Source organism: Cherax quadricarinatus, chromosome 20 (assembly GCF_038502225.1).
Source record: "Cherax quadricarinatus isolate ZL_2023a chromosome 20, ASM3850222v1, whole genome shotgun sequence".
In the NCBI taxonomy this organism is placed as follows: Eukaryota; Metazoa; Arthropoda; class Malacostraca; order Decapoda; family Parastacidae; genus Cherax; species Cherax quadricarinatus.
In genome coordinates, this window is record NC_091311.1 from 46,552,609 (window position 1) to 46,573,197 (window position 20,589).

General features: G+C 39.9%; 1 protein-coding gene across 1 annotated transcript in view; it reads left to right on the plus strand.

Moving 5' to 3' along the window:
• The first annotated feature begins 882 nt into the window (after positions 1–882).
• The window catches only part of TfAP-2 (transcription factor AP-2), a 445,395-nt gene continuing 425,688 nt past the window's right edge, over positions 883–20,589 (plus strand). Inside the window, exon 1 of the mRNA XM_053793580.2 lies at positions 883–1,022. Within this exon, the coding sequence (XP_053649555.1) occupies positions 996–1,022 (27 nt within the window). The 5' untranslated portion in view covers positions 883–995. The remainder of the gene's footprint in view (positions 1,023–20,589) is intronic.

Below are 20,589 nucleotides of genomic sequence, written 5' to 3' on the forward strand. Positions count from 1 at the left end.
AGTGCCCCCTCGCCGTGCCCCTGGGCCCTTAAGACGCCACTCGTCGTGCCCTTGATCCCCTCATTGTGCCCCTGGGCTCTTCGGCGTGCCCCCGGGCTTCCATACGCCACTCGTCGTTTCCCCAGAGTCCAGAGACGTTACTTGTGGTGCCTCCGGGTTCTCAGACGCTACTCGCCGTGTCCCTGGGGTTCTCATCGTGATCTGGACCCTCAGACGACACTCGTCGTGCCCTCAGGCCCTTAAGACTCCCCTGGCCAGGGGCCCCACAACAGTCTTCACATCCTCCAGGGAAGCTTGTATGTTTAATTCACTTTTCAACACGTGATTTGTTGTGGATTATCTTAAGCTCCGCCGGTGACTACAAAAGCTATCGTTGAGCACCGCCAGTGACTACACAGGCTATCGTTGAGCACCGACAGTGACTACACAGGCTATCGTTGAGCACCCCTGGTGACTACACAGGCTATCGTTGAGCACCGACAGTGACTACACAGGCTATCGTTCAGCACCACCAGTGACTACACAGGCTATAGTTGAGCACCGCCAGTGACTACACAGGTTAGCGTAGACCACCGCCGGTGACTACACAGTCTAGCATTGAGCACCACCAGTGACTACACAGTCTAGCATTGATCTCCGCCGGTGACTACACAGTCTAGCACTAATCACCGCTGGTGACTACTACCGTTGACTATACAGGCTATCGTTGACCACCGCCGGTAACTACACAAGCAAACGATAAACAGTGACGCCCAACAAAACATTAGCAACCAACTCAATATAACTGGTTCCGATTGTTCCCCCCCCCCCCAAAAAAAAAAAAAAAATCTGACGGTGAGTGTGAAATTTCTGAGAGCATCTTAGGACGGATGAGTGCGAGAAGTGAAGCTATGGGCGTGTGGGCGTGTGTGTGAGGCGTGTACCTCCTTGCACGCCATCACCAACACCAACACCATTACCTGCAGCCCCCGACACTTCAGCCATCCGAAGACACAATGATGAACGCCATGTTCTATCCGCAGGTAAGTGGTTTAAAATGATCGTTCTCACAGCATCAACGTTCCGTCGTTCTATGTCATCTCTCCTTCGTTCTGTATTGCCTCTCCTTCTATATTACTTGTATTTTATTAATCTCTTCTTTGGGTTTCCTTATATATATTACCTCTCTTCCATTCTATATAAATATATATATATATATATATATATATATATATATATATATATATATATATATATATATATATATATATATATATATATCCTCTGTCTCTCCGTTCAATACTTTCAGTGTCTCGTGAAGGAAAGATTGTATATTTACACAAAAATTTTTACATTTCCCTGAATTCCTCGGATCAACACTGACGCTGTTGTGTTACGGTGAACAATATCGGCAGAAAACTGTCTGTGATTTTACATCCGCTGAATTCGTTATTTTTTTCTCTACTGATGCACTCACACGTGTTAACACACGTACACAGGTGTTGACACATTTACACAGGTGCTGGCACTTTTACAAAGGTGCTGGCACATTCACACACGTACTCACGCATTTACACATACCCTATGTTTACCATATTTGTTGACATTCAAACATGTGCTCTCTCTCTCTCTCTCTCTCTCTCTCTCTCTCTCTCTCTCTCTCTCTCTCTCTCTCTCTCTCTCTCTCTCTCTCTCTCTCTCACACACACACACACACACACCCGGTCATCTTTCAACATTCATATTAACACGGACGAAATTCTTTAAAAAGAGAGAGAATCAATAAGAAAATGATAAAGGGAGAAAATATTATAGAAGAGATGTTTATATCAGTTTATATACACTGAGAAATGTGTATCTTTTAATGTATATACACTCAAAGGTTTGTCTTAATGTATATACTCTCAGTACCTATAGAGTAAGAGTTGAGTATCTGTAAGTGTATATAAACCGAGAGATATGTATCTCTCAATGTATATACAATGAGAGTTTTGCATGTCAGTGTATATTCACAAAAGTTTGTGTGTGTCACTCTGCATATACACTGACAGATGAGGATCTCCTACGTATAGTCACTGAGAGGTGTGTATTACTCATTGTATATATACACCAAGATATATGTCTTCTTGCGTATATACACGGAGGAGGACGAACCTGTGTACATATATATATATATATATATATATATATATATATATATATATATATATATATATATATATATATATATATATATATATATATATATATATATATATATATATATACCGATAGAGATGCATATTTTAGTATTCGCAATATGATAGGTGTATATCTTTAAATGTATATTTCAGAGATCATACACCGACAGTTTACTTAATCCCCTTATCTAGAGATTAAAATGTTCTTGTTGCTAGTGGATCAAGAGAGTAGCGAGTTAAATGGTCAGGAGCACTGCACTCATCCTGTGAGTGAATGTCCCAACATAAATGCAGCGCATTACAGCTCAAATACTGGACACGCTCTTGTTTACATCAACTCCAGCTTTGGCTGCTTAACCGTGTAGGCTTCACTACCACTTCAGTAATTATCCTTGTCTAACTGCAGCGAGTGATGCACAAGTTTGTCCAATATTTCAACATAATATTACAAACATGACAATTTGCTTAGAAATGTAAGTAGTAATAACTATTAACTATTTTCCTGTATTCTGCTATATCTTGAGATAAAGTGCCGGGGAATAAAGAATTGACCTGTATCGAGTAGTGAGCCCCATGTTCATTAAAGATCTGTGTTCAGTGAACATTTTAATGGATTCTCGGCGCTAGTAGTGCTATTGACATATTAAGGATGTCCTCTCTGAGTTTGGAGTAGCAGTGCCTTCAGGTGGTGAGAGCAGAGCTGGAGGAAGCTCGGAATGAGATACAGCTTCTTAAAGAAAACAAGTTAATTCTCAGGATTAGAACTGAAAATGAAGTTAAAAAAAATTGTTGCTGAAACAGTGTGTATACTTTACTGCCGGCGAGTGTGGTTCAGCCATCAGTAAGAATACAACACCACTAGTGAAGGTAAGAATGTAATTGTAGTAGGTGATTCTATGATTACTTTTATTGACAGGGCACTTTTAATAGGTAAAGGAACAGGGTGCGTTTTCCTGGGGTTATTACGATATAGTTACCAGATGATGAAACATGATGGGTAATGTTTTCAACTCTTATTCTGCCTCAGCAAAGAAGGAAATGATGTTAGTAAACATAGGAGAGAGGACCTGCGTACCAGATATAGGTTAAGAATAGACATAAATTGAAAAAAGAGATCGATTCTTGTCATAACATTTTGCTGCAGAGTTGCACTGGGTATGAATATTTAGAACAATGAGTATTAAGTGCTGGTTGAACACGTACCACTAGGACATTGCACTACTGTTTAGTAGTAACTGGGACATCTTTTGTGACAGGATTGACATGTATACCATAGATGGGGGTGCATTTATATAAGGCATTGTGAGCACAATCAGTTCAGTCAAAAGATTGCCGTTAATGTCATGCACTGATCTCTAAACTAAAATTAGAGTTAGGAGTGTTAGTAGGAAAGGAAGGGATTGTGGTATTATAGGTTTAACTGGTATTAATTATCAAGAATGTGATGGACTTTAGAATTAACAGTTATCAAGGGATTACGATAAAACTGTCAGTTATAAAATTAAAATAAATATCAAGAAAATCAATGGGATTGAAACATATTCAGAATCACTGGGTAAAGATAATGAAAACAGAAATAGTGGAAATGGAAAGATGGAAAAGGAGAAGATACAGAAAAAAAATCTTTGTATGAATTATTAAAATAATCGCTCAGCTAGAAACAAGATGAAAGAGTTAAGATTGATTACTTGTGCAGGAAACGTTGCAATAACCAAGACGTGATTTAATTTGAAGAAACGAGATGTGTTTATCGAGTACCACACTCATTGGTTTCAGTCATGTCATTCGACGTTAACTGAATTAACAGGAAGAAGAGTGAGATGACACTACATGTCTGAGAAAACTTAAACTGCTGCAGAGAAAAGTATATGTGAAAACTGAAGGAGCAGATGCAGAATCTTTCTCGGAGAATTTCTAGGACAAGAAAAGCAGATTTTTAGATGTTATACCGACGCCCGAACTCACCATAGAGATCAGATAAGGTAGATAACTCTGGGGTGAAATCTTACGGCTTCTGGAGATACAAATGTAGTAATCTTGAGGGACTTCCATTTCAGTTAAGCTGACTGGAATTCTTTGAAAATATGGAGTCCGATGACTTTCTAGAGGTTGTCCAGGATTGCTTTCTAAAGCAGTGTGTGAGAGGACTAGAGTTAATAAACTACTTGGCCTGATTCTGGCAAACAGGCAGACCCTCGTAAATAGCCAAAAGATCACAAAATAGCTTGGCGCGAGTGACCTTATTGCGTGGAGGTATTACTGTAAGGATAATGCAGTAGTAGTGGTCAGAGTAGTAACAGGGTAATGCAGTAGTAGAGGTCACAGTAGTAGTAGGATAATGTAGTAGTACAGGTCACAGCAGTAGTAGGATAATGCAGTAGTAGAAGCCACAGTAGTTGTAGGATAATGCAGTAGTAGAGGTCACAATAGTAGCAGGATAATGCAGTAGTAGAGGTTGCAGTAGTAGTAGGATAATGAAGTAGTAATGGTCACAGTAGTAACATGGTAATGCAGTAGTCGAGGTCACAGTAGTAGCAGGATAATGCAGTATTAGAGGTCACAGTAGTAGTAGGATAATGCAGAAGTAGAGGTCACAGCAGTAGTAATATAATGCAGTAGTAGAGGTCACAGTAGTAGTAGGATAATGCAGTAGTAGAGGTCACAGTAGTAGTAGAATAATGCAGAAGTAGAGGTCACAGTAGTAGTAGGGTAATGCAGTAGTAGTGGTCACAGTAGTAGCAGGGTAATGCAGTAGTAGATGTCACAGTAGTAGCAGGATAATGCAGTAGGAGAGGTCACAGTAGTAGTAGGATAATGCAGTATTAGAGGTCACAGTAGTAGTAGGATAATGCAGTAGTAGAGGTCACAATAGAAGCAAGATAATGCAGTATTACAGGTCACAGTAGTAGTAGGGTAATGCAGTAGTAGTGGTCACAGTAGTAGCAGGGTAATGCAGTAGTAGAGGTCACAGTAGTAGTAGTAGGATAATGCAGTAGTAGAGGTCACAGTAGTAGTAGGATAATGCAGTAGTATAGGTCACAGTAGTACTAGGATAATGCAGTAGAAGAGGTCACAGTAGTAGTAAGATAATGCAGTAGTAGAGGTCACAGTAGTAGTAGGATAGTGCAGTAGTAGAGGTCACAGTAGTAGTAGGATAATGCAGTAGTAGAGGTCACAGTAGTAGTAGAATAATGCAGTAGTAGAGGTCACAGTAGTAGTAGGATAATGCAGAGTGGAGGTCACAGTAGTAGTAGGATAATGCAGTGGTAGAGATCACAGTAGTAGTAGGATAATGCAGTGGTAGAGGTCACAGTAGAAGTAGGATAATGCAGTGGTAGAGGTCACAGTAGTAGTAGGATAATGCAGTAGTAGAGGTCACAGTAGTAGTAGAATAATGCAGTAGTAGAGGTCACAGTATTAGTAGAATAATGCAGTAGTAGAGGTCACAGAAGTAGTAGGGTAATGCAGTAGTAGTGGTCACAGTAGTAGCAGGGTAATGCAGTAGTAGAGGTCACAGTAGTAGCAGGATAATGCAGTAGTAGAGGTCACAGTAGTAGCAGGATAGTGCAGTAGTAGAGGTCACAGTAGTAGTAGGATAATGCAGTAGTAGAGGTCACAGTAGTAGTAGGATAATGCAGTTGTAGAGGTCACAGTAGTAGCAGGATAATGCAGTAGTAGAGGTCACAGTAGTAGTAGGATAATGCAGTAGTAGTGGTCACAGTAGTAGTAGGATAGTGCAGTAGTAGAGGTCACAGTAGTAGTAGAATAATGCAGTAGTAGAGGTCACAGTATTAGTAGGATAATGCAGTGGTAGAGGTCACAGTAGTAGCAGGATAATGCAGTAGTAGAGGTCACAGTAGTAGTAGGATAATGCAGTAGTAGAGGTCACAGTAGTAGTAGGATAATGTAGTGGTAGAGGTCACAGTAGTAGCAGGATAATGCAGTAGTAGAGGTCACGGTAGTAGCAGGATAATGCAGTAGTAGAGGTCACAGTAGTAGTAGGATAATGCAGTGGTAGAGGTCACAGTAGTAGCAGGATAATGCAGTAGTAGAGGTCACAGTAGTAGTAGGATAATGCAGTAGTAGTGGTCACAGTAGTAGTAGGATAGTGCAGTAGTAGAGGTCACAGTAGTAGTAGAATAATGCAGTAGTAGAGGTCACAGTAATAGTAGGATAATGCAGTGGTAGAGGTCACAGTAGTAGCAGGATAATGCAGTAGTAGAGGTCACAGTAGTAGTAGGATAATGCAGTAGTAGAGGTCACAGTAGTAGTAGGATAATGCAGTGGTAGAGGTCACAGTAGTAGCAGGATAATGCAGTAGTAGAGGTCATAGTAGTAGTAGGATAATGCAGTAGTAGAGGTCACAGTAGTAGTAAAATAATGCAGTGGTAGAGGTCACAGTAGTAGCAGGATAATGAAGTAGTAGAGGTCACAGTAGTAGTAGGATAATGCAGTGGTATAGGTCACAGTAATAGTAGGATAATGCAGTAGTAGAGGTCACAGTAGTAGTAGGATAATGCAGTGGTAGAGGTCACAGTAGTAGCAGGATAATGCAGTGGTAGAGGTCACAGTAGTTGCAGGATAATGCAGTAGTAGAGGTCATAGTAGTAGTAGGATAATGCAGTAGTAGAGGTCACAGTAGTAGTAGGATAATGCAGTGGTAGAGGTCACAGTAGTAGCAGGATAATGCAGTAGTAGAGGTCACAGTAGTAGTAGGATAATGCAGTAGTAGAGGTCACAGTAGTAGCAGGATAATGCAGTAGTAGAAGTCATAGTAGTAGCAGGATAATGCAGTAGTAGAGGCCACAGTAGTAGTAGGATAATGCAGTGGTAGAGGTCACAGTAGTAGCAGGATAACGAGTAGTAGAGGTCACAGTAGTAGCTGGATAATGCAGTGGTAGAGGTCACAGTAGTAGCAGGATAATGCAGTAGTAGAGGTCACAGTAGTAGTAGGATAATGCAGTAGTAGAGGTCACAGTAGTAGTAGGATAATGCAGTAGTAGAGGTCACAGTAGTAGCAGGATAATGCAGTAGTAGAGGTCACAGTAGTAGTAGGATAATGCAGTGGTAGAGGTCACAGTAGTAGTAGGATAATGCAGTAGTAGAGGTCACAGTAGTAGTAGGATAATGCAGTGGTAGAGGTCACAGTAGTAGTAGGATAATGCAGTGGTAGAGGTCACAGTAGTAGTAGGATAATGCAGTGGTAGAGGTCACAGTAGTAGTAGGATAATGCAGTGGTAGAGGTCACAGTAGTAGTAGGATAATGCAGTAGTAGAGGTCACAGTAGTAGTAGGATAATGCAGTAGTAGAGGTCACAGTAGTAGTAGGATAATGCAGTGGTAGAGGTCACAGTAGTAGTAGGATAATGCAGTAGTAGAGGTCACAGTAGTAGTAGGATAATGCAGTGGTAGAGGTCACAGTAGTAGTAGGATAATGCAGTGGTAGAGGTCACAGTAGTAGTAGGATAATGCAGTGGTAGAGGTCACAGTAGTAGTAGGATAATGCAGTGGTAGAGGTCACAGTAGTAGTAGGATAATGCAGTGGTAGAGGTCACAGTAGTAGTAGGATAATGCAGTGGTAGAGGTCACAGTAGTAGTAGGATAATGCAGTGGTAGAGGTCACAGTAGTAGTAGGATAATGCAGTGGTAGAGGTCACAGTAGTAGCAGGATAATGCAGTAGTAGAGGTCACAGTAGTAGTAGGATAATGCAGTGGTAGAGGTCACAGTAGTAGTAGGATAATGCAGTGGTAGAGGTCACAGTAGTAGCAGGATAATGCAGTAGTAGAGGTCACAGTAGTAGTAGGATAATGCAGTGGTAGAGGTCGGCAGATTACAATGACTAAGAGCATACGGCTAACACGGAGAAAGAGATAGCTTGACCAGAGACTTTGTCAATTTACATCTTAAAAAAAGAACTGAGGGGGTGACAAATATCCAAATATTACTCACGCTGCTCAAAGAACATACTAAATATTCCCCACAGGATATCAGATTAAACAAAAATAATCTCAGATGGATGTAAATATAGATGGCTAAAAGATCTTTTGGGAGAGACGAGAAGAATTTACAATATTTTCATATTAAAAGAGACGTCAAGAAAAATAATAAGGACAGTTAAATAAGACAAGGAAATTAAAATTACAAAGAAATCAAGGATATATGACCAATTAAAAATAATTAATTACACGTAGATAATTGCTAATAATTACAAATAAGTAATACAAAATAGGTAACTGCTAATAAGTGATTACTTATTATAATTATAAATGGGCAATTGCTATGTATATAATGACCTAAGAAATACCTGTCTCTTGTTATTTGAATTAGTTTGTACATCAATATTAGTGTGGCTGATTCTTCGAAGCTGACGCCTTGATGTTAGTAAAGGGATCTTGATCCCAGGAATTACAGCCTTCCTCCTCTTCCTTGGATCAACCGTCGTCAATTCTAGTTTATCAGGAGCTGCGTGATCCTACGATTATCAAGCTCCCCTTTGAGTGTACAATAAAAATGATAAAATTTAATTATCATTTATTAATAGTAGTAATAGTAGTAGTTGTTGTTGTTGTAGTAGCAGAAGTAGTAATAATAGTAGTAGTAGTTGTTGTTGTTGTTGTTGTTGTTGTTGTAGTAGCAGAAGTAGTAATAATAGTAGTAGTAGTAATAGTAGTACCAGAATTATAATTTATAGAAGGTTAAATCACCTAGAAATATGTTAGTATATTTACACTGATTAGTAGTGAAGAGGTTACATGAAGCCTTAATAACCGTGTAGTCGACAGGCTTTAAACCCAAGTTAACTATTCAGTTAAAATAATAATAATAATAATAATAATAATAATAATAATAATTATTATTATTATTATTATTATTATTATTATTATTATTATTATTGTTGTTGTTGTTGTTGTTGTTATTATATTGATAATAAGAAGATATAAAAGCAGAAGAAGAAGAAGAAGAAGAAGAAGAAGAAGAAGAAGAAGAAGAAGAAGACGAAGAAGAAGAAGAAGAAGAAGAAGAAGAAGAAGAAGAAGAAGAAGATTACGAAGTTGAAGAAGTTGTTGTTGTTGAAGAAGAAGATATTGAGAAGAAGAAGAAGAAGAAGAAGAAGAAGAAGAAGAAGAAGAAGAAGAAGAAGAAGAAGAAGAAGAACAACAACAACAACAACAACAACAACAACAACAACAACAACAACAACAACAACAACAACAACAACAACAACAACAACAACAACAACAATTCGCAATATAAATACGTTGAAGCTGCAATAGCCAGGCTCAGTCTTGGTTACAAGTACTCATGGCAGCTTCACATATACACTGACGATGATCAGACTAAGTGTAAAATAAACAGTGGTATAAACCTTGGTAATAAATACCGACAAGTTGGTTTAGAAAGACACGTAAGCAAACACTGTAACATATTTATTAGAAAACGTTTTCTAATAAATATGTGATAGTGTTTGCTTACGTGTCTTTCTAAACCAATATATACAGTCAGCCTTACTGTGTCTGCCAGTGACTGTAAAACACAGAGATATACGCGACACTGACCTACAAGATATGACAAGATACCATGTTCATGAGAATAAGATACGAGGCAAAAACTGTAAGTGTAATGGTAGTAAAAAATAAATGAAATAGTGTAAATAATGAATATCCGTATGTGATTATGTTTACTCTAGTAGGGGCTTGTTCCTAGGTGTTTAAAGGATCCATATGCTCTTGCGAGATCTTGTACAGGATGGATATGGGAAGCACGATAAACTAGCCGCTATCATTCACAGCATGGATAGATGAGAGATGATGATAATATACACTTGTAAGGTCCTGGAGGAATTGGCACCAAACCTGCACACAAAAATCACTGCCTATGAAAGCAAAAGACTGGGCAGGAGATGCAACATTCCCCCGATGAAAAGCAGGGGCGCCACGAGTACACTGAGAGACAACACAATAAGTGTCCGGGGCCCAAGACTGTTCAATTGCCTTCCAGGATACATAAAGGGGATTACCAATAGACCCCTGGCTGTCTTCAAGAAGGCACTGGACAGGCACCTAAAGTCAGTACCTGACCAACCGGGCTGTGGTTCGTACGTCAGCTTGTGTGCGGCCAGCAATAACAGCCTAGTTGATCCACCATGAAGCCTGGTCTCAGACCGGGCCGCGGGGGCGTTGACCCCTGAAACCCTCTCCATGTAAACTCCAGGTAAGGTGCACAGTAAACTAGCCACTACCCTCCAAGGGATTGATATGGGGTGCACAATAAACTCACATCTACCGCCTACTAGACTGATGTCAGATGCGAAATAAACTAATAGCTACGTTCCATAGGATGTATCTAGCGTGTACTGAAAGCCAGTCACTACCCTCCGTATGATGTTGTGCAATATACTAACAGCTTCCGTCCACAGGATGAATATAGCGTGCACGATCAACTAGCAGCATCTGCAGTAAAAATTCAATGGATGAATATAGCAATCAGCCAGTCCTTCAGTGCTCGACTTACCGAGCTCTGACATCACCTACAGTTCCTAAGAGCTTATCGTGTGAGCCTTCAAGATATGTAGATAGTGAAATATTTTCCGGGATCATCGCCCCCGCGGCCCGGTCTCATATCAAGTGTCATAATTTGGAAATGAGATAATACATTATCAAGAAATATTAGAAAATTTGGGATAAATTGAGACTAAACAAATATTGAATAAAATTAGAAGTCTGTAAGACAAACTGTCATCTTCTGTGTTTCTGAAGCAAGAAATGAAAACACGAGTCACAGGGCAGCCGCAACACAGAGCAACACTGCGTACAGGATGACAGTGCTTGTGACTCACTCTGCTTTAACCAGAGCAATGCATTAACCGGGAGACAGAGAGGCGGGTGGGTGAATTACCTTCATACATGGAAAAATGCTTTTACATGCAATACGGAATGTGAATGTTGAAGAGGTACTCCACTTTGTGTGTGTGTGTGAGTGTGTGTGTGTGTGTGTGTGTGTGTGTGTGTGTGTGTGTGTGTGTGTGTGTGTGTGTGTGTGTGTGTGTGTGTGTTTGTAATCATCTCATAGTTGTAGGTTGAGACCACAAGTTGTTGCGTCCCTGGGTATCTTGTTTTAATTCACTGCAAATCATTTTTGAACCCTCTTGCTGGAGTTCTGCCACTCGTCAGCTACTCTGTCTGTAAAGAAATAATACCCGTAACCTATTTTTTATACCACTTCCTCAACGCGAGAGTGAGTAGCTTCGTCAGCTTCATCCAGTGAGGGGATGTTTACGTTTTCATTCTGCATTTATTGCTTGGAACTCATACTGTTGAATGTTTCTGAATCTTTATAAGTTTCTCTAAATTCTGGTTCCATAAGATAGCTGCGTTCGGCACTCTAATTTGGGTTTAATATGTGCTTTAAATAGCTTAATGTTTATATCTCTCTTAAAAGTTGATTTATTTCGTTGGCTGCGGGATCCGAGAAAGGTATCTCTATGTTGCATTACCTCAGTTGGTTGCGGGATCCGAGAAAGGTATCCCCATGTTGCATTACCTCAGTTGGTTGCGGGATCCGAAAAAGGTATCCCCATATTGCATTACCTCAGTTGGTTGTGGGATCCGAGAAAGGTATCCCCATGTTGCATTGCCCCAGCAGACCCATGTACGTCAACATCATTGTTAATAGTGTGACCCCGATCAGAAGAAGCATTATTTAGTTACTGAATAAAATGAATATCAATATTTATTCATTAAAATAGGCGAACTGGGACTTATGGCAGCCAGTAACACCACCAGGGGTAAAAATTTCAAGTCAATAAGAGGAATCATTCTCCAGTTATGGCGCAGATTCCATCGATTCCAAGTATTTCAAATATTTTACACGCGTACAAAACTTAATTGGTACTATCGCGTTAAATAATTAACGTTATTTAATTAGTTAGTTATTTAACTCCCGTTAAATAACGTTAGTTATTTAACGGGAGTTAAAATTTTCACTGTTTTACAAAGAAAATAGTCAAATCTGGACCTATGTATTTGAATTTTGATTCACTTCCGTTTTTGGAAATTATCATAAGACATCAGTACATGCCAAGTGTTCCAAAAATCTGCCCCGGTGACCGTGCAGAAACGTTGAAATTTTCAGGCAGATTGGATGAGACGTCGAGTTATAAGCAAATTAAAAACGAAATGTTTCAAGCAGAAAAATACAGAAAATAATAAGGTGACATCTTAGACGTCCTCCTTCAGGGATGTTAAAATTATTTATGCATTTACCTTATATGTTCTGATGATAATTTCTGCATCTCATTTTTTCTGCACAATGTCAGTAAGATTTCATCATATATTTTATTTTTTTTTTTAATTTTTATTTGCATACAATTTAACCCACCTGACTTAGAATTCTGTGAATGAAGTGAGCTTATTCTTACTTTTTCACTAAATAATTCTTGTCTCTGTTCCAATCACTTATTTGACAAAAAAAAATAATTATTTAAAAGTTATTCTATTCATATTAAACTTCCTCTTATATTTGATTTCTTGTGAATTGCGGTAAATTTTTTTTTTTCCTTTATGGGTCACCCTGTTAAAAATTAACTTGTTATATAGGGTAGAATGCAGTGAAGAAACTGTATCTGCTAGGACCATGGGTAAATCTTGACTGCATGTGACAGTATGTCCTCTGGATCATCGATCCTCTGCTGATGTAACTTCTAGCTTGCTTATCCTGCGTTCATAATCCCTTTTCCGCAGATCAGGAGACCAGCTTTGTGGGAAACCTTCAGGTATTCCTTTGTAACTCTGTATGAATAGCAAAAAAAGTCACAATACCGTGACTGGAACGATACACAAATAACTCACACATAGAAGAGAGGAGCTTACGACGACGTTTCGGTTCGACTTGGACCAGTGTGACTTTGTAAATGGTCCAAGTCGGACCGAAAGGTCGTCGTAACCTCCTCTCTTCCATGTGCGGGTTATTTGTATGCTTTATAAGATAATATTCCCTTTTCCACTGGAGTTCCCTGCAAGTCATTCCAGCCATTTTCTTTGTAAGTTAATCTCGTGCAGGGGACCGTTTTAAAGTCTTTCTAACACTCTAGGAAGAGCAATTTCTCCAACATTCTCTTTTCCATTACTGTTTGTACTAGCATCGTTGATTGAATCACTAGTCAGGTTACTCCAGTCATTTCTAGATAGGTGCTCCCTAAAATCCGGGACTTTTATTGCATTATTCTTATCACATTAATTTGTTCTAAGCTTTTCCTTGATCTCTGGATTATTCATTAGGGTCTTCTTTGACAAAACAATGTCAAGCAAGTTATTCCCTTTGGTGGGTTCTATTACAAATTACTTTAAAAAGTAGTCATGAATTACTTCCAGGAAGTCGTTGGATTCTAAATTTCCAGTTAAACAATTCGTTTTGAGAAGCCTTAATAATTTCATCCCAAGAGAAGTTGTAAAACCGAGAGGCTGGTGAAGAGACCCTGTGGCAGAAGGGAAACCATTCCTGAGACAACATTTCGCGTGGAATCCAAACTTTTCAAGTTTATAGAGAGAACATATTAGGCATACATATAAAATTATATAGTCGGAGGAGCAGGTGATGAGGAGGCTTGAGGTGTGTGCTGAGAAGAATGAGAGTCAGGGGTCCCACCAGCTGGATATTTCCTTGATTCTGTGCGATGGTATTTGTGATTTGAATGGGTGCCGATTCAAGGTATTTTCTTCTCTTTCGCTTTTTTTTTCGTGGATAATCATGCTCGCCGTGGCCCAGTCCATGTTGTGTAAAGCTGCGTTACGGCGTAAAACACAGGCTAATAGTGCGGCAGGTATATCCGTGTTTGCATATGTGAACATATCCCTAGCCGTCTCACCTAAGTATACTTTATTACAATCACTACAAGGGAGGATGTTGCCTGCCTTCTCCTCGGGGCTAGACTTAACCCTCTAAGATCTAAGTAGTAACGCTAGAAAAAAAATGAAATCATAATCCCCTGTGCTAGGAGAACTTCCGTGTATTGTTTTATAGTAACTGAAACTATAAATATTTATGACAGTTATTGCGTTAATAATTAATCTTTGGCCATAGTTACATTATGAGCTTACTCAAGTTAGATATAGATGTATTAAATAACTACAACATTGAAATGGTAATTATTACCAAGGTGTGATGCTGGTGTTGCCATGATAACATCTCACTGCCTGCCCCCCCCCCCCCTCACCTCGTATTGACTCAGGATGCTTCGATCTGTTGTTTACACCTTTTAGAATCCTCACATTCCTCTCCCTGATTTCCTCTTAATTTGGCCTGACGAAAGATGTTGAGAAATTCTTAAGTTTTACCAATCATTTTCCCATTTCTGAAGGGGAGAAACCTCTAGATTTCCTCCCCTTCTATTCTCATATCAAATTCTCTGGATCCACGGTTAGCCCTAGAAGTGGAACCTCAACACACACACACACACACACACACACACACACACACACACACACACACACATACACACATACACACACACACACACACATATACACACACACACACACATACACACACTTAGGCAGGGAGAGGAGCTGGTACTAGATCTGTGAAACCACAAATGGGCGAGTTGGCGAGAGGTTCAAACCTTCCCGTTCCGTGGTTTGTTTGCAATGGTGTCATTACGATTTCGTGAGTCCAAGCCAATCTGACATTTCGTAACCTCCTCTTCTCATCTTCAAGTCCACAAAAATAAGAAAGACAACATAGAGAATTACTGTACATAAGTGCATAAAAAAATTACAAATTGCTTTAAAAACATTAAAAATAATTATGTCAAAAAATGTAATTACTAAGCGATACAAATAAATTAAATAAAGTTGACGATGATCCCTCTTTTACATAACATTAAATGTGATGACAAAATTAATAGATTTCTCAATAAAATTATATTCCAGCAATGTTATTAGCGAACCATTATACTCTGAAGTGTTTGTTTACCTTCCAAAGTTGTCTGACATGACGTAGGGCTGACATGACGTAGGGATGACATAGTTGTGTGACATGACGTAGGACTGACATAATTGTCTGACATGACATAGGGCTGACATAGTTGTCTGACAAAACGTAGGGCTGACATAGTTGTGTGACATGACATAGGGCTGACATAATTGTCTGACATGACATAGGGCTGACATAGTTGTCTGACAAAACGTAGGGCTGACATAGTTGTGTGACATGACATAGGGCTGACATAATTGTCTGACATGACATAGGGCTGACATAGTTGTCTGACAAAACGTAGGGCTGACATAGTTGTCTAACATGACATAGGGCTGACATAGTTGTCTGACAAAACGTAGGGCTGACATAGTTGTGTGACATGACATAGGGCTGACATAATTGTCTGACATGACATAGGGCTGACATAGTTGTCTGACAAAACGTAGGGCTGACATAGTTGTCTAACATGACATAGGGCTGACATAGTTGTGTGACATGACGTAGGGCTGACATAGTTGTCTAACATGACATAGGGCTGACATAGTTGTGTGACATGACGTAGGGCTGACATAGTTGTCTGACATGACGTAGGGCTGACATAGTTGTCTAACATGACATAGGGCTGACATAGTTGTCTGACAAAACGTAGGGCTGACATAGTTGTGTGACATGACATAGGGCTGACATAATTGTCTGACATGACATAGGGCTGACATAGTTGTCTGACAAAACGTAGGGTTGACATAGTTGTCTAACATGACATAGGGCTGACATAGTTGTGTGACATGACGTAGGGCTGCCATAGTTGTCTAACATGACATAGGGCTGACATAGTTGTGTGACATGACGTAGGGCTGACATAGTTGTGTGACATGACGTAGGGCTGACATAGTTGTGTGACATGACATAGGGCTGACATAGTTATGTGACATGACGTAGGGCTGACATAGTTGTGTGACATGACATAGGGCTGACATAGTTATCTGACATGACACAGGGCTGACCTAGGGTCACATAAACAGATTGTCCCACTCGTCCAATCTTCTCTACAATAAGTACTTTAAATTCCAGTTTACCTATCTTGTTTTCCAATTTTTTTTACCAGTTACTTTTTACCAATTACTTTTTACTGTTTATTAAGAACTTCGTAATATTAAATTACCCACTTGTACTGTGGCTTCCGTCGACGTGGAATCTTTGTTCACTAATATTCCCCTTGTTGACACAGTAAATATACACATCTCAGCTATTCCAGGACACTGATAATGTACATAGTTTCAGGAAATTCCGATTCCATAAATTACTATCGTTAGGAGTAAACGATTGCTTATTTACATACAATAATTGTATGAATACGCAAGTTAAACCATACCCCGGCCGGGGTATGGTTTGTTTGCAATCGTGTCATTACGATTTCGTGAGTCAATACGCAAGTTGTTAGTGTTGCTGTGAGTCTGGGTCAATGATTTTTCTGGTTGTCATGAGAACTTAATAATTATCCAGTACATTTCAAACCACAGATGAAGAGAAGATATAATGATACGTTTCTTTTTTAATTTTGAGTCTCCCGATCATGTCCATTTAGACTTTGGTTGTTTAAATGACTAACATCCTATTGTATAAATTTTACTTGTGATATAGAAAAGGATTGTAAATTAAATTTCATAAACATTCTAACTAAACGTACTAAAAATATGTTCACAACATCAGTTTATTGAAAAAAAAAAACTTACGTTTACTGCTTTGACAATTAAATTTCCCTCTGTTAAACGAAATCAATTTAAATGCAATTTAACAACAACTTATGTAATTATAGTTTAGCGGACATGTTTAAACTATACGAAGAATTACAGTTTATTTTTCAGTTTTAGGACAGAATACTTTTCCACCTAATTTTGTTGGTACTTCTAAATGATAAACAAATGAACAACCTTTCCTGTAGCTATAATGAAAAAAATAATTATTTATGTAGTTTACCTGGAGTTTACCTGGAGAAAGTTCCGGGGGTCAACGCCCCCGCGGCCCGGTCTGTGACCAGGCCTCCTTAGGTCAGTGTCCCAGGATGCGACCCACACCAGTCGACTAACACCCAGGTACCCATTTTACTGATGGGGAACATAGACAACAGGTGGAAAGAAACACGTCCAATGTTTCTACTCTGGCTGGGAATCGAACCCAGGCCCTCACCGTGTGAAGCGAGAGCGTTAACCACCAGGCCACCAGAAAACCAAAGTTACATCATTAGAAATATGTTAAATAAATTATTTAGGGAATTTCATTTACAATGTTCTGTTCGCACTGTCCTTAGAAATGGTTGAAATTTGGAGTTTTTTTTTCTTTTTGTGTTCATGGATTGGAGCCCTGACAGTCTACAGTCGTCTATTGAATATTAATATACGTACGTGTACGAGTCGTAAGTCTCAGTACGTTGGTAGGACGACGAGGCAGCTTCCGGACCGAAATGCTGTGCATTTAGGTAAATCTTTTAGGACACGTCAACTGCAACTGTTATCTATTGAAAGACACTGGTTCCTGTGTGTGTGTGTGTGTGTGTGTGTGTGTGTGTGTGTGTGTGTGTGTGTGTGTGTGTGTGTGTGTGTGTGTGTGTGTGTGTGTGTGTGTGTGTGTGTGTGTACACAAACTCCCGCATGAGTGTGAGCACAAATTCTCGCATGTACACAAACTCCCGCATGAGTGTGAGCACAAATTCTCGCAGCATGTACACAAACTCCTGACCACAAGTAGTGACGGAAATGTTTGTGGATGTGGAGGCGGCGATAATATTCGTGAAGGAATAATGTACAGGAAATTCTGTCCCCCTCGCTGAGAGGATTTCCTCGTCTCCCTTAACCCTCAGCCTGAGAGAGTTGCAGTCCCTCAACCTGAGAGAGTTGTATTCCCTCAGCCTGACAGAGCTGTATTCCCTCAGCCTGAGAGTGTTGCAGTCCCTCAGCCTGAGAGAGAGTTGCAGTCCCTCAGCCTGAGAGAGTTGTAGTCCCTCAGTCTGAGAGAGTTGTAGTCCCTCAGCCTGAGAGAGTTGTGTCCCTCAGCCTGAGAGAGTTGTAGTCCTGTAGCCTGAGTGTAGCAGTTCCTGAGCCTGAGAGAGTTGTAGTCCTGTAGCCTGAGTGTAGCAGTTCCTGAGCCTGAGAGAGTTGTAGTCCCTCAGTCTGAAAGTTGTAGTCCACGTTAAACAGATCAATTCGGCTTCATCGCTTGTCATTGATTTTGGGAAAGGGAGTGACAATTTTTTGTGTGTGGGGAAGAGGAGCATTTTTAAGAAGGATGCTATTTTCAGAGACTCGGTATTTTCTAAGGAAGGGGAAATTTTTGACCAGAGATTTCTCGTTGGAGACGCTATTTTTTCTTTTTGGAGAGTAAATTTTTTATTGGGACGGGAAATTTGTTTTTTGAAGAGTAGCATGGGAAGGACTGTGATATTCTTAGGATTACTTTGCTCAATAACTAATCCACAATCCTAAGAGTAAACTCTAGACGACGTGTCGCTCTGTCCCAAAGCAAAACTTTTAATAGTCTTAGAAGAGGGTACTGGCAGGCATATCTTGTGTTTTATATACAAAGACCCAGAGTGAACTTATTCTTAAGACAACTCCCTAAATAACAATAGGTTCAACGTTAAGAAATTAACATCTTTCACTGATAGCATTTTTTTTTAACACAACGGCCGTTTCCCACCAAGGCAGGGTGGCCCGAAAAAGAAAAACTTTCATCATCATTCACTCCATCACTGTCTTGCCAGAGGCGTGCTTACACTACAGTTATAAAACTGTAGCATTAACACCCCTCCTTCAGAGTGCCGGAAGTGTACTTTCCATCTCCAGGAATCAAGTCCGGCCTGCTGGTTTCCCTGAATCTCTTTGTAAATGTTACCTTGCTTACACTCCAACAGCACGTCAAGTCCTAAAAACCATTTGTCTCCATTCGCTCCTATCTAATACGCTCACGCATGCTTGCTGGAAGTCCAAGCCCTTCACACACAAAACCTGTGTGCGAGGGGCTTGGACTTCCTAGGCCAACCCCTACCCTGCCTTCTCTCCACTACAGATTTACACACTCTTAAAGTCATTCTATTTCGTTCCATCTTTTCTATATGTCCAAACCACCTCAACAACCCCTCCTCAGCCCTCTGAATAATAGCTTTTGTAATCCCACACCTCCTCCTAATTTTCAAACTACGAATTCTCTGCATTATATTCACACCACACATTCCCCTCAGACATGACATCTCCACTGCCTCCAGCCTTCTCCTTGTTACAACATTCACCACCCATGCTTCACACCCATATAAGAGCGTTGGTATAACTATACTCTCAAACATTCCCCTCTTTGCTTCCATGGGCAAAGTCCTTTGTCTCCACAGACTCCTAAGTGACCACTCACCTTACTAAATTAAGCTGATATGAGATTATAAGATAGGGTTTGGTGGTCTTAAGGTACAGACGTTAATTTTAGCAAGGTTAAATTATGTTGCTACGATAATTTTGATATAAAATTTAAATTATCGTCCTTTATAGCCACACTTTGCTGATCTGTTTTTTTTTTTTCAACAACGATAATTTTGCAAAAAAAAAAAAAAAAAAAAAAAAAAAAAAAAAAAAAAAAAAAGAGAGTAGAATGGTCGAGGATTAGTCCAACTTACGTAATTTTGATATTTATTCTGTCAGCCGTATATTTATTCGAATATTCTCCTTTCGATCGAACGACCAAGAAATTAAGATACAGTTTTTTTTTTTAGGTCACCCTGTCTCGGTGGGAGACGGCAGATGCGTTCAAAAAAAAAAAGTTTCCCCAGTTTCCCCCATGTATTCTCCTCCGCTCACTTCCCATCCTCTTTCTCCTCCACTCACTTCCCATCCTCCTTCTCCTCCTCCACAACCTTCCATCCGTTAACCCCCACTCCTACCCTCCCCCATCCTTTCTCTCCAAGATGTACCAAAACGTCGCTCGATGTTTCCTCTCCAAACTGTGAGTTATTTGTGACTTCCTCCAGGCAGGGTATTGTGGCTCTCATTCTCCACCTCCTCACTTCCCCCCATCCGTTGCCTCCACTCACCTGTCCACACTAGAAAAAAAAATAAGTCACTTAACTTTTACACTCTCCTGAGGTCGCAGTTCGCCACTTAAATGAAGTTTGTAAATTTAAATACAAGGAAAATGCACTTTGATGGTCCAGTGCAGCAACTCGGTGCTCAGGACAAGACTAATTTATAAGAGTTTTCCGTTCTGAGGTTTGAAGTTACTGTTTGAGGCAACACTCGCGCACGGGGGCTCTAATACATTTAGTTACATAAATTTGCATGGGTTGAGCTCCAGTTTCTGGGCCTGCCTCTGAAATTCAGTTAATGAGGCGAGCCTCTCTAATACCCTTCACCGTTCTTATTTACTACCCTGAAGTAATTACAGTGTGTCTTGATGCTGCCCAGTAGTCACCCACCAGTTC